Below are 15,350 nucleotides of genomic sequence, written 5' to 3'. Positions count from 1 at the left end.
TAAAATATTTTGTTACCAGTTTTACTTACACAGCTTCAGTAAAAAGCACTTGAGTTGATGCATTGGATTTGCTTAGTTTGTAGCAGGTGTATTTTTCCTGCACTATCTTGGTATAGATCATTTCAATTGCTTGAGAAAAACATGGAATGTTAGGTCGCATTGGAAATGTAAAGCCTGGCACTATTCTAGCACTATTGTAACATTTTAGGGAAGAGTTATCCAAGGCAGCTGACCAGATGTAGTAAGTAGAAAGTAGCATATGCTAACATACAGAAAAAAAAAAAAAAAAGAAAGAATTTGTCCTGGTGGGAAAACAGAATTTTTTCAATGGAATTTTAAGTATGGAAGAATCTTTGTTAAAATGGGCTGTGGTATGAGCAGAGGCCTGTTCAAGGTTAAGAGTTCTTGAATTTGTTGTCAAGAGGCATTAGTCCTTAGTCTGGGGACCAGTAAAGAATTTACATGCATCTGTCTGTTCTCTGTCACCAGTGTGACCAGCACATTTTTCACACTTATTAGTTGAAGAGTAAAAAAGGAAAAAGTGCTCACAATCCTAGAAAGAAAAAATGAACTTTTAGGGAAAAATCCTGTGCCTCTGGGTAAGTTTATACAGTTTATGAAAACAAATGTAGATATTGTATTACAAACACTGTTACCTAAGTCAAAATTGCTATTAAGTTGAAGTGTCTCATCTCTATTACCAGTAATTTTTCTAGTGTTTCACAGATCTCACTTCATTTTGTTTGGAAAATCTAATCCTAATGTATTTAGGACCTAACAGAAGTGACACATGCATTTGCTCAGGTTTTTAGTGAATCTGACATTTGCAAAACTTTTCTTCAAAGCTGCATGATGCAACCCGATTTGAAAACCTCTGTGAGTGATAAAGTCATCACTAAAATATTGCGCATTTGAGGAGATGCATATAAACTTAAAATTGAGTGGTGGTGGAAAAAAACAAATGGTTCTTTTCTAACTCACTTACTCTGTAAATTTGAAAAGCACATAAGTAGGCTATAAGCTTGTGTTAATGACTTTCTAGCATGAAATTTATGTTCCCATAAAACAGGTATTCTTAAACGTCCCATTTATACAGACTAAGGAAAGAAGATGTATTTTTATCATTCCATTCAAACCTAGCAATTCATGTTTTCTAGCATGTTTCAAGGAAAGGTGCATAGTGTAATATTAATCAGTTCTACATAAAATAGTAGCAGATTTGTCAGCTTTTACAGCAGTCCCTCTGAAAGAGAGCTGTAGGGATGCAAACATTGTTTATCCAATTTTTTCCTAGCCCTGAATTAATTTTAGGTCTTCAAATATTAATGCTTTTACACTCAGTTCAGATTTTAGTATAACTAATCCTAAATGAAATGTGCATACTCTGCTGCCAAAGCAGCTATAAAAATGCAAATAAAATTTAAAAAATCAAAATTTTACATTGAAAAACATAGTGTCTGAGTTGTATTTATTAATTTCTCAGGTTTTGCAGCAGATAGTGGCAGATAATTACATTTTCACCTACCTTTTGGGCTTCTACATGTTGAATTTATCTGAATCTATTGCCATCCTGTGCACTTCCAAGAAGTAGCTAAAGTGGTTTGTGTTACCTTTTGATCCACTGTTGGCAATTCATTATTGTTGAGGCTGTCATGGCATCTTCTCAAGGGCACTCTCAGGCTTTTGGGATTTTGACTTTTGATTCCCTTAGTGCTGAGTGGGTTGATGCTGCTATGACTGCTGAGCAAGGAGCTACCTGTGCAGGTATATTTATAGTATAAATAAAATGAGCTGTGGAAAGATAAAGAAAGATTTGGCAAGACCAGACCCAAGACTTGAGGGCTGTGTTTGTGCTAGTATAACTTGGGTGGCTTATCTGGGTATTGAGGCCAGTTCAGGAATGGCTTGCCCCTATTCAGGTAGTTTTCCTCACACCAGTAGGAAACCTCTTGTCCCCAAGCCATTCCAGTTTCCAGACTGTGCCTAGGAAGACAGAAGGTTGTTCTGGTGTGAGTCTTACCTGGGAGGACAGTGAAAGTCTGCTGGTGGGAGACATTGCACTGCAGTGCCCAGCAATGTTAACACAGACTAATCAGAGTTAATCAGAGTTCACTGATCCAGACCCAGCCTGTGGGTTGTTCTGCTGCAGAGCCTGCATCTTCTCTCTGCAAAAGCTGCTGCAGCTTCAGAGTGAGTGGGAAGACAAGAATTAGGGTGGGAAGGAAGGAAATGCTACTCCTAGCTCCAGCTCTGCCCTGATCATTGCTAGCAGAAAACGAAGCCAGATGCTGTCAGTGCTAAACAGCAAGTAATTTACATAGCTGTGTTCAAAGTATAGTACACCAGAAATTAATTTCCTGAGACATATCTAAATGCAATACTGAAGACTGTGAATATGTTTTCTTTCAAGCTGTTGATTAAAATCCATAGATCCGTTTTTTTCAGGCTAGAATTGGCATTTTAAATATCGAATGAGAAACTCAAACTAATAAAAAGAAATTAAGGAAAAGGAGAGGTTTTTTTAAAAAACCTACTTTGACTACTGTTCTAAATTTTAAAATTGCCTTGAGATTGAGAAAATTTATTGCTCAAGTGTCACAGAACTTGTTCATCTTCCTGAGCTAAAAATCAGCAGTGAGAGATAATATATTTAAATTTTGTTCATTAAACATGGCCCTTCAGAAAAGTAGTAAGGGACAGCTATTTATTGAAGTAGCTTTAAGCCCTCACTCAAACAAGAAAAATATGTTACCTTTAACTTTCCTAGTGTAAAACAGTATTTCTGAAATTTTCATGAGTGACATCTGCTTATAGGAGCACAAACTGAGTCACTTTCTGGGAACCCTCCTTTTTGATCCAAGAAAGAACAATTTTTTGGAATTGCAAGGTGACAGCAGTTTCTGATTTAAGACATTAATAAAGTGCTGAAGAAACCAGCTGTAACAATTTCATTACTATTCTGATTGAATTGAATTTTAAGTAATACAAGAGAATAATGAAATAAGAGGCAAGTATAAAGATGAAGATGTTTTCAAAAAACAATGATCCATATATCCTGCATTTCATATTTCACCCCCCACTCTAGAAGAAGAGTTATTTTGGTCGGGATTTATATAATTGTTTTATTTAATTTACATAATTTCCTCTCTTGTTACTCACATTCAATAAATGGTAACTTAAAAATAAGGATTCTAGGTCAATCACCAATGTGACAGGTTGAGTGCGCTCTAGTACTAAATTTGGAGAAAGAAAAAAGAGAGTTTAAAAATGTTAAATGTGATGATGAAATCTTGGCAGTCTCTGCCACCAAGTGGTCATTCAGCAATTTACAGTGGATCTTGTGTCCTGTTGCTGGTACACATAAGATCTAAAGTGTCACACTTCTGATTTACCTGCCAACTTTCAAGATGGCTAATTAAAAGTAAATTATTATCCTAAAAACTGTGCTGGAGGGTGAAGGTATTACATTACAGTGTGCCTGGTTTTACAAGTTTGCAGTGTCATAACTCGTGTCACCACACATTACCAACTTTGCTATTTCAAGTGAAAATCAAATTGTAATTGAGCAGCAGATTAACTTCTGAGGTGAAACAATGTAACATAAGTTTTAAACTGGTAGCCAGCGTGACACTTTGCTTTTAAAATATGAAATAAAATACATATAAATACCCAAGGCAACTTCCCTCTGCTGCTGCAGAGGAAGCGTGATCTTACCCTTTTTCAAAAAATGGTGCATGAGAAATCCAAGAGCTGAAATAGCAGGAAGATTGTTTTTCTCTTTTAACCCAGTATTGTAGATGAGGCCCAAGAAAGTATAATTAGTTCTAAAATCCTGAAAAACATAGTGATTTTGTAGTGATTGTGTAAACTCAGTAGTCATTATTTTTTATTATAAATCAGATACCTAGTTTAAGGTAAAACATTTTGATAAGGTTATGCTTTTTAAGATATATTCAAAATATCTGAAGTAGCTGTATTCAAGCATGAGAAAATAGTAATTTTATACATGCCTGTCCACATGTAGATTAATATATAAGAGAAATATTAATTGGTTTATATATTTTACATTATTTATCTTTTATAATTACTTTTGCTTAGTCAACTAAACATTGACTAAATAGATTAACCATAGTTTTTTTTAAAAACTATGGGCAAATAGATCTGTCAATCTTTCTGAAGAACCAAAAATTCTCAAATTCAGTGTACACTTTATATTGATTGCTAATGAACATATTTTACCAATAGATTTAATCAATTTTTGTATCAAATTTAATCAATTTTTGTATCAAAATACAAGACTGATCTAATAGAAGGTGTCCCTGTCAATGGCAGGGGCATTGCACTACCTGGTTTTAGATGTCCCTTCCAACACAAACCATTCTGTGATTCTATGGAATGCGGAACAAAATCTAATAGTATTTAAATTATTCCCGGTGTACAGCTCTGTAAGCAGCAAATCCCGCCCCATTTTTGTCAACAAATTGTATCCCAGCATATCCCACAGATATTTAACAGGCTTCAAAGTGCCCCAGTCTGCTTATCAGTAGATGCTTGATATATTAGGGCACAACATAGAGAGGTTCAATGGAAGTACAAAACATCCCATGGGATTTGAGACTCTGCTCTGATGGTCCCATCCTTTGAAAGAGTAAAAATTTGGTTGGACCATGTATAATTTCAGGGAACTGAATTTTTAGTAGCAGTCCCACTTATTCCTCATCCAGATCCACTATATTTTTTGCACTGCTATTTGTTGAACTGGCCCCGCTTTTTATCTAAAGCAATATCATTTGGTTTTGCGGTTTCTGTTCACTGTTACTGCAGCCCAGTCATTCAGCTTGAGTCCCAGTTCACCATTTTGTGATGCCTTAGGTTTTCTGTCATAGGATAAATACATGAAATATGCATATTGATCTTCTATTTATTTTGTACTATAAATAATGTTTCTGTTTCAGCTTGATCAAAGGAAGCAATCGAGTATAAGAAGCTCAGATGAAATTCACTTGAACAGTTTAAACAATCCTCCAAGACAATACAAGGTAAAAAACAGTTAAATAAAATCAAGAAGTAGTAGAACTGGCAGACTGATGGCATGAGGACAGTTTTGAATTTGTGCTAAGTAACATGAGTCAAGGATAAATCCACATACCTTGTATATTTCAGAAATAAATGAAATGGTTTAGGTATTTGCAGTACAATTTGAGGATGTTTTTCACTCCTCTTTGTTTCTTAAATGGCACCCTTAGAGTGCAATTTATTTACGATAGAAAATGTTATTTATATTAGAAAAATGTTCTTAATTTTAGAGTTGAGTCCTCAACTGCACATTGTGAACTGAGAAATCCAGAAATAAACCCCAAGTCTTTCCATTCCATTTGCTGAAGCAGATCAGCTTATTGTGGCACATCTCTACATACAAATGCCTCAAGCACTGCGAGTATCTGTCAGCCTTTTTCCTATCAATGCAGTCTGGTTTTCCTTTGCCTCCTAAACAACTGCAGTGAGCCTTTGTGCAGTTAAGTATAAAGAGACCCGCAACAGTCCTCATAAATCTCAGCTATTCTGGTCCAGAGACTGCTTCTTTCCTTCTTGTAATACTGCAAAGTGGGTGGAAGGGAAGAAACAAGAGCTGCCTGGGTAATATAAAAAGACAATCTGAATGAAAAAAGGTACAGAAAATGAGTATACTTTATTGATGACAAGAGAGATTTTCCCTTGGGCAGGCTAGCTCCGCTCCACTTTTATGTTATGCAGTGTCTACAGGAGTCTGTTCCAAAACTCCCTCACTTTTTCACAGCCAATTTCATTATGATGCAGGGGTAGGTACTAAGATTAAAAATCTATGCCATAAACATGTAGTGTGGCTTTGTATTTGAAAGATTCTTGGATCATTATAATAAACAGTACAGCTGCTGACCTTGCAGGCGTGACCACGGTGATGGCCTGGGACCACTAATCTGGCATGACTCACCTCAAAACCAGCTTTATTATTGTGGAGACAAAAGTAGAAATATAAATCTATGAATGTTTTCTATCTTAAACTGGAAAAGAAAAAGTACTACGTTGTCATGGACTACACCCTATGAAAATATTAAACTCAAAGGCAGAAATACATATCCTAAAACGTACTTGGATACCTTGTTCTTTTTTAAGTAATTTGAACTGTTGGGAGAATCAGGGCCAGAATTCTTTTTTTTCCTGGAAAGGTAAAATTTACAATAAATTTGCTGGCCTGGATTCCCCTTATTATTAGCAGAGAGGTTGGTCATTCTTATGATATAAGCTATTTCATCAGTTTTAGTTGTCTCAGATGAGCTGTGATCTCAGGTTTGCTCATTTTATCCATAGAAGGAAATAATACATATATTTACCTTAGAAAGTATCTGTCTTTGGTTAGATGAGTCCCAGCTGAGACACTTAAATGACTTAGAATTTTGGATCCCATTTTCTCTAAGCAAGCCCTACACTGGGAAAACATAACTTAGCAAATATATCAAAATAGGTTCAAATAAACTAACAACTAAAGGATTTAGCAACTAGCAATGCTAAGCAGGGTCATTATCATCTTTGGGTGGCAATAAAGGCCAGATGGCTTCATCTACTTGGAGATCAAAGATGCAACTGTATTAGTAGCTCTTACAGCCTCCAGTAGTAGGTTAAAGCTTATGAATTACAGCATTCATAAGATTATCTTTAGTTCTCTAACTTTCAAATATATATATATATATATATATATATATATGCAGAATCATGAAGGTTAAATATCACCTGTAGATGAAAGCAGAGATATTTGCATTAAGTTTCTTTAACTTGTCAAGTTCTACACTGAAGTATCAGAATGCAATAGAAGGTAACAGAGGTGTCATAATTTAACCTGTGTGTCAACTGAGTACCACACAGTTGCTTACTCACTGCCCCCACACTGCGCCTTCCAAGTTCATGGGATGAGGAGAATCATAAAAGGTAAAACCTGTGAGTTCAGATAATGATACTTCACTAATTTAAATAAAGGAAAAAAAAAGTAGTAGTAATGGTAGTAATGAGAAGACATAAAGGAGCAGTGATCACCCCTCAAGGCCCAGCCCCCCCAGTTTCTATACTGAGCATGATGCTCTGCAGTATGAAATATTCCTCTGGCCAGCTTGGTTCAGCTGTCCCAACCATTCTCCCTGCCAGCTTCCTGTGCCCCTGCTCAGCAACAGAGCACGAGGCATTGAAGAGTCCTTGCCTTTGGGTAATCACTGCTCAAAAGCAACCAAAAGACCAGTGTGTTATCAACACTACTCTCATACTAAACCCAAACTCACACTGTACAAGCTACTGAAAGGAATATGAACTCTGTCCCAGCTGAAATCAGGACAAGAGCTCTTACTTTGAAATGTCATAACAATACTAGTCCAACTAAGAAAACTCTCCTTTCCTTTCTTTGTTTCTTCTCTGCAGAAAATAATGAAGCGTCTTATTAAAAGATACGTGTTGAAAGCTCAGATCGATAAGGAAAGTGATGAAGTCAATGAAGGTGAGTATGTTGATGAATTGTGTGTTTCATCAGAGAATCAAACTGAAGTGATTATATATTTCCAAAATACTTAATCCACTTCACATCTTTACAAGTGCAAGAGGTAAAATTAACATGCTGTTGAAGAGATGGGATTTATGTCTCTCCTCTCCCATCAGAAACTGTCACTGATCTGACAAGTGTTAAAATGTGTTGCTACATTTAGAAATAATAGAATCATAGAATAGTTTGGTTTGGAAGGGCCCTTCAAGATCATATGGTTCTTTAAAGATCTGGTGGTCTGGGCAGTGATGGGTTAATGATTGGATTCAGTGATTTTAGAGGTCTTTTCCAACCTAAATGATTCTGTGACTGTGATTCTGTGATCTCTCTTGCAGCAGAACAGCATTCTCCATCAAACAGATCATGTGAGTTTTGTGAACTCATGGTGTCTCACACTTTTGCTTTCAAATTTGTTTGATTCCTGAACTGCACCTTCATGTTCCTATCCCCAAGACACCATTCCACTGAGGTTAGCTCAGCTGGTCAGAGCATGGTGCTAATAACAACAAGATTTTGGGTTTAATCCCCACTTGGACCATTCACTTAAATCTGGACTCAATGGTCATTGTGGGTCCCTTCCAACTCAGAATATCCTATGATTCACCAATGGGCAGCAGAATATCTACTTCTTCTGTTTCAACAAAGAAATACAGGAAAAAAACATAATTTTGAGATATTTGGGTATGCTGTTTTTTTCTTTGTTAATATTGTGATCCTTTAAAATCTGTTACAGGTGAATTGAAGGAAATTAAACAGGACATCTCAAGTCTCCGGTATGAACTCCTTGAGGAAAAATCTCAGAATTCTGAAGATCTGGCAGAACTTATAAGGAAACTTGGGGAAAAACTGTCACTTGACTCTAAGGAAGAAGAAAGCAAGAGATAACCAAAATAAGATATGCAACAGAATGTTAACAATTCACTTAAAGCCATATTTCTGTTTTCCTCAAGTCTAGCTCACATTTCTAAAAAAGTTTCAGAAATTAAATTATTCCAGTTCTGTTGAAAGAACACAGTGGCAAATCCTCTAGGTCTACAGTAGGGAGACCATACCACTTCAGTAAAGATATTTATTCCTTACCTGCTAAAGAATTGTTGATCTGAGATAATTTAAGTACTCAATTTACTGTCTAGAATTCCAGTGGAATGTTGATGAGCTCAGAAAGATTAAAAGCATAGATCAAAACTTTTCCTATGTTAACTGTTTGTTTTTTGCAACTTTCCCTTTGTAACCATTTTTACATGTATTTTAGTGAAGCAAAAGAGAAAAGTCCGGGCTTTTATATATATATATATATATATATATAGCTATTTAACTTTTCCAGCATTCTCAACTTGCCAGAAAAGGAAAAAAAGCTAACTCTCTTTCTTAAGAATATGTAGGATATGAAAATAAACCTATGAATGTTTCCATGTAGAGGTAAATACCAGGACACTCAGAGCACTGTGTTGTATTTTCCCCTACTGATCCCTGTCAGCACTGGGCTATCCTTTGAGATACCTAGGTTCCAATGACAGTTAGTGCATTAAGAAATAAATATTTTTCACCAAGTTTATTGAAAAGCTATTTCTGAGCCTGGGAGGCTAGAAGAAAACCTTCTTTAACCCAAAATAATTAACCCTCGATGTTCCAATCTGTTTCAGAATTACCAAGTTCTCCAGCTTTTATGTCTTGAACTGAACCTCCCAAACTGCAGGTTAGGGGTTTGAATGCAACATTTTTATTTGAGGTGGAAGATACCAAAGTGCTAGGTCCAAACCTCTCTTTGAATTCTGGGAATGTCATGCATGGGGGACCATCTTTCTCTATGTTAAACCTGTTTAAATGATTAAATTTTCTGCAGACATAGATAGCAAACAAAACAATCTTGTTGCAAAAAATAATGAAGTCTTTTCTTCTCTGGATTTGCATCCCTCGTCCTTTTTTCCACTGGTGACAGCTCAGCTCTTGTGCTGTATTCTTTAGGACTCTTTTAATGAAGAATCTTTACTCCACGTGGTAAAGAAAGCTCCAACACCCTGCCCACTGCAATAGTTAAAAATCTCTTTCTGTTAAACTGCAGATGAGCTATCCCATGCTCTGTCTGGCTGTTTGTTGTGTAACAGTGTCCATGCAGGACAGTCAGATGGTTTCTGTCTTTCCAGATAGAAACAGCATAAATTCCATTCCATAATTTTTCCTTTGGTTCATATAGTAATTTGTGTTTCTCTCTTTGGACAGTCACTAATTCTGGAGGTGTTATAAACATATATTACATTGGGCATCTCTGCTTCTCTTTAAGCTTTTTTTTTTTGAGATTAGTGAAAGGGCTGTGAAAAATTATAACATGGCATCCAAGTGTATAACACACCTGTAAAAGACTTTTATGAAACAGGACTTAAAAAGGCTTGTCAGTAATTGCTTTAAAATTAATTTTGTGAAATTTATTTACTGTGGAATGTATTAGAATGTTTCTGCCTTTCCCTTTCAGGCTGGAGATTATTTTTTTGGGTCTAGATTAGTTTCCAGCTGGATTTTTATTGATAGTTCTTTTTTAAAAAAATATTGATGGAATCACTGTGTATTTTCAGGGAAAAAAGACATATTAGAATGGGTTTTGAAATCACTTGGAGACAGGTGGAGGTAGAGGACTGAGATCAGCTTGCCCTGTGAGTGTTTGTCACGCTTTGGAGGAAGGAAGAACTTGGCACGAAAGTTTAGCCACAAATGGTGTATGGGGAGCAGTGTGTGTCCTGTGGGCTTCAGGTGCAATGAACTCAGGGTTTAGAAACTTCTAAGGCTTCTTCATCTGAGGGAGAAGGAGGAAAGTGAGGATTCAAAGGTAGTGGCAGGACTCAACAGGCAGCTGGTGTGACCTTAGGCTGGAAGGCAGTGTGATGGTAACTTCACCGTGTTCTGGCTCCTGGATGGTTCCTGGCCATCTCCCTTGGCCAGGACTGGCCTCTGAGTTGAAGTTCCACCTGATTGTTTTGGACCTGGTTTTCTGAAACAGTGGGCAGTTCATTCAACCCCACCAAAGGGCTGTGTTAGAGGCCATGCTGCTCAAAGCACATCTTCCATCTGGGGAAAGCTCTTCAGAAAATCTGTTGGTCGGGATCAGAGGTAGCAGGGACAGCCAGCGTTCACTTTCAGTAATCAGAAGTCTTAATTTTTGGTCATTGTAATACACAATTTGGATCTGCTGTAGTGCTCATTGATGGTAACCCTCACTCTCCATAAACCCAGAGAGAGGAAATACATATACACAGGTTGAGATCCAGGCACTTTTAAAGTGAAGATTTTTATTACAGAGGTAAAATGTACACTGTGAATTTGTTTAAACCCAAAATTTGATGTACCTTAAAACTATAAGATCATAATGTATATATTGTATTTCATGAAGAAAATACATATGGATTTTTTTAATCATTGAAGATATTTTATATGTAGTTATTACTCATGGAACAACTTGTTAAATATATTTGAAGAGGTCTATTGCCAAATGTAGTGTGACAAGCAATGTAGTATTTTAAATGAGCACAATACCAAATATATTATGATGATTAAAAAAAATTTAAATGTACCAAACTAAAAATGCCTTTGTGATCCATTGTATGAACATTTTGGTATTTCACTTTGGAAATTTGGCTGCTCCTGCTTGGAAGACTGATACGGTAAAAAACTTGGATTTATGAACAACACTAATATTTAAAAAAAACATTTCAAAGAAGTATTTTCATACTTAATTAGACTCAAGGCCATGTATTTTGTCTCCTGTGACTGTGCCTGATGCTAGATGTTTCAGAACATCTGCAGTAACATAATTTTCACCTTACATAGTTCTCCTTTTGGTTTCTAATAAAACAATAATTTGATCAGAAAGTATTTCCATATTTGTTTGTGAATTATTAGGATAACAAGATAGTCTTGCTACCTACTTAATTGTGTCTTTAAATCTTGTTAATTACTTGAGTTAAATAATTCTGTTTCTGTAGCAGCAGCTTCCACATCTAAACCAGACCTGCTGTGAAGTGTTGTCTTTATATACGTTTTTCCCCTGAGTATTTCTTAAACTTGAATTATGAAATATGGTGAGTAGGTTTCTTCATCCCTTAGAGAATCTCCTTCCTGTTTCACCCAAATGTATTTCACTAAAAGGTATGGAAGGACTTGAGAACTTCTGAAGAGAAAGCAGTGGAGTAAGAAAATCCCCAAATCAAAGTCTATGCAAGGTTTTCTCACACTATTCTGGATGAAACAGAATCACATCTAAATACTGAGAGAAAGCTTTATATGTCATGGAGAAATGCACATTTTATTACAGACCAGTCATGCAATACAAGCCTAAGGTACCCAAGATTTACAGTGACAGATGCTGAGGAAAAGCTATGGGATTTCAAATTAAAGTTCTGACATTCCAGGTGAAAATCTGCTGCATTACACCATATTTAGAGCACAGACAGGCCAAGCCAATGAATGCTGCTGGTTTTAGAAGTGACATCTGCAGATTCATCTGATTTTAGATGAAAGCCATGTAGACAAGCAACTGAGCTTGTCTAGTCTTTCTTTGTGTTCAGTGGATAGAAATGGTTAAAGTTATGATTTTGTGTCATCTTAAGGTAGACAAGTATTCCAGGTAAGTCATATAGTAGAAGTGACTATTTATCTCCTGTTACTCTGAAGAAGCCACTCTGGCTGTTGGCAACATTTCTATTGAAGTGTGAGAAGTCCCAGCTTGCCAGAAATCAGCACTCAGCTCATGAACGCTGCAAGGCCGATGAACCATCGCAAATGATCATCTCATTGGAAGGGCTTGAACTGATGGGGACAGTCACTGAGAGGGGCAGGATCTAACTTGCCATCCCAAGAACCCATCCCATTCCCCAGGGATGATGGGTGAGTTGGGTTCTTCTTTGCTCTGCACCAATATTTTCATTTTTCCTCCTTCATTAGTGTTGCTGTGGGTCAGCATAAACAAAACCACCCATTAACCAAATCTATCATAAACATGAGAAAAACTCTGTTACAGAGCACATGGCAACTAAATTCTTGCTGCCAAGCCAGGACCTTTATGACAAAGAGAAGTTTATATCTCATGTTCTAGTACATTGGGGTGAGCATATATTTTCAATAATATATTTTCAAAGCTTAAAATACCATAGCTTGATCTTGGCAGTACTTCAGCTATAGCAGCTGTATCCTGTAATTTACTAAGAGCATGTTCTCATGACTTCTGTGTCCCAAAATGCAGTTTAGTACAACAAAATCTTGCATTTGCTTCTTAGAGATTTCCCTCAGTCTTGAAATTTCTATCTGAACACTGTAATTAATACATTACAAACCACATAATCTGAAACTGTACTCATTTGCAGAACAGAAGAAACTGTTCTTACAGTGTAAATTGCTAGTTTTTCATGTAAATATTTAACGCTTTTTAAAATTTGTTGGAAGCTGCTTGGTGTGAATAATCTATCTAAGTACTTAGGTTCCTGCTTAAATTTTATTTTGCCTTGTGGAGAATAGAATTCACAAAGTTTGTGCTTGGAAAACTACTTGTGCTTCAGAAGCTCATCTCAAAAGAGAAGTTAATCGAGGCTGAGGTATGTACCTTAAGCTACATGCTCTTAGAAGGCCAAGGAATCCCATGCACTGTTCTTCCCTTGTGTATGAGTAACCTCAAAATGTTTAATTTGTTCTGTTGTTCCCTGGTTACCATGAGTACCTCAAAATATTTCATTTATTCTCTTGTTTCAATTTTTGCAAGAGGCCATGTTTCCTGTTCCTCTTTCTGTTCTTGTCACCAAATGACAGTGCAGTAGGGTTCAAAAAGTACAAATTTTCAGTGATTTCTCTGTCCAAGGAGATGCGTTTTCGTAGTTTTTCGTTTTAAGATTTTGAATATTCTGTGCTTTAGCTCCTTGACATTTACACTTTGCTCCAATGGAACTCCAATCAAAGTAATTGAAAAAGATCAGTTCATATTGCATTCAAAGTAAAATGTAGCAGATAAATTGTTATCAATGTTAATAGCAATATTTGATGCCCTTTTATATATGAACATTTTTATACCATTCCGATATTTAATTGTGCTTTATAAACAAGTATATTCTAGTAGGTTTGCAAAGGAAAAAAGGGCATAAATAAAGTGACAAACAGTCCAAAAGCTTTTTGTTAGTAGGCAAAACCTACTCACTCTCAAATACAAATAAATGTATTTTCCTGTGAGCCTTGTTAAACCAGCTCAAGTCTCTGTTCTTCAGCTTCTTCATTTATGCCAAGAGAAAGTGATACTAATAGATGTCAACATGCTCAAATAAGTAATTTCATGAATTGAAGAGAAAATTTCAGTTCTTTCTCAAAGGGAGTACTTTTATTGTTTTCAAAGAAGATTTTGTGTAACTTTAGCAGAACTCCAATGATGTAATCAACTTCAACAGTGAAAACCCATGGGATTTCATGGGTTAATGTCTTCACTGCACTGCTATGGGTTTATTCTTTAGAACTGCTGTTCTAAAAGTTCCAATTGAGACACTCACTGAATTTGTCCTGTCCGTAGCCTAATTTATTCAGTCCCCCCCCATCTCCTAATGGTAAACTGAGGCTCTGAGCTGACTCACATCATCCTCTTTTGAATGCAGAAATATCAGTGACACAGTGAATTTTTAAAAATGCTTGCAGCATGGGCAAATCTTTCTGGTGAACTCAAGGTAAGGTAGGTACAGTATCAGGTTGGTATGAAATCCTGTTGGCAGTAAAAAAGATTCAAGAGATTACTTTATGTGGCTGTGCTAGAGCCCATGTGGTCTCTCCTGACATGTTCATTTTGTTTCTCAAAAGAAACTGTTTCTTCTCGAAAGGACTTGGTGCTTCAATCTGACAGAATAATTTTAAAATTCAGTGAGTTACTTCCCTCTGAAGTGGACATCACACTTTATTAAGGAAACTAAACTGCCTGGTGCAGCAATATCAGTGGCTGTAATCCTTAAGTGGGGGCTTCTCTTACCCTGCAGGAGGCCACTGACCTAGTAACCATCAAGAGTGTTAAAAAACAGCCCTGGCTATACCAAGAAATATTTCTTATAATCTGTCTGGAAAGAAATTAAGACAAAATCATTCCCAAAGTGCCTAGGGGTCTTCTAATGTTGCAAGATAGCCTGTATTCACTCATGAATGTTCCATGCGTCTGCAGATTTTGTCCCTTCTGATTCAACATCCACAGCACACATTGCAGTAGGACATCTAGGCTCCCCTCCTAGTCTCTGAAAACTCTGAATGTCGTTTCAGAGGTACATATTTACTTTAAATGCAGGCAGAGCCTTGGCCCAAGCTGTTGTAGTTCAAGATCTTGAGAAAGTGTAAATGTCTTATTGGGTCACCAGTGAGGTCTCCATGGAGTATTGAGCTAACAAGAATTGCTGGCAATTGCACATAAAAATATGCCAAGTGCTTTTCTCTGCAGAAGTTTTCACAGCTTCAAACAGAGTGCTTTTGTGAAACTCAGATTTTAAATAATCTGTGAATATTACAAATTAACCCCCGTAACACTTGTCTTTAGACTATAAAGTGCAGTCATTCCAGTAGATTTAACAGCTTGCAGAATTCTTATTCATTAAACCTGAAATTTAATTGTTGCATTAGGCAAACACTGAGATATTTTTATCTAATGTGGGTGAATTTTCCAGTCACCAGCCAAAATTTAATATGAAGGAGATTGTTTAGGGAACAGGATCCATGTTGATGTTCCCAGTGAGGTATCCTCATCTCCCTGCTCCAGCATCATCTCATAGGTTGCTGGCATGCCATGGTCCTT

At 36.5% G+C, this 15,350-nt stretch overlaps 1 protein-coding gene across 1 annotated transcript in view; it reads left to right on the top strand.

The window, feature by feature from the left end:
• TRPC6 (transient receptor potential cation channel subfamily C member 6) overlaps positions 1-11,367 on the top strand; it is a 79,450-nt gene extending 68,083 nt beyond the window's left edge. Inside the window, exons 10-12 of the mRNA XM_005482594.4 lie at positions 4,956-5,039; positions 7,444-7,519; positions 8,295-11,367. Coding sequence (XP_005482651.2) covers positions 4,956-5,039; positions 7,444-7,519; positions 8,295-8,446 — 312 coding nt within the window. The 3' untranslated portion in view covers positions 8,447-11,367. The remainder of the gene's footprint in view (positions 1-4,955; positions 5,040-7,443; positions 7,520-8,294) is intronic.
• Positions 11,368-15,350: the final 3,983 nt, after the last annotated feature.

The sequence above is a fragment of the Zonotrichia albicollis genome, chromosome 2 (genome assembly GCF_047830755.1).
Source record: "Zonotrichia albicollis isolate bZonAlb1 chromosome 2, bZonAlb1.hap1, whole genome shotgun sequence".
Taxonomy (NCBI): Eukaryota; Metazoa; Chordata; class Aves; order Passeriformes; family Passerellidae; genus Zonotrichia; species Zonotrichia albicollis.
Note: the sequence above shows the minus strand (reverse complement) of the source record. Positions and strands in the feature narration are given on the sequence as shown.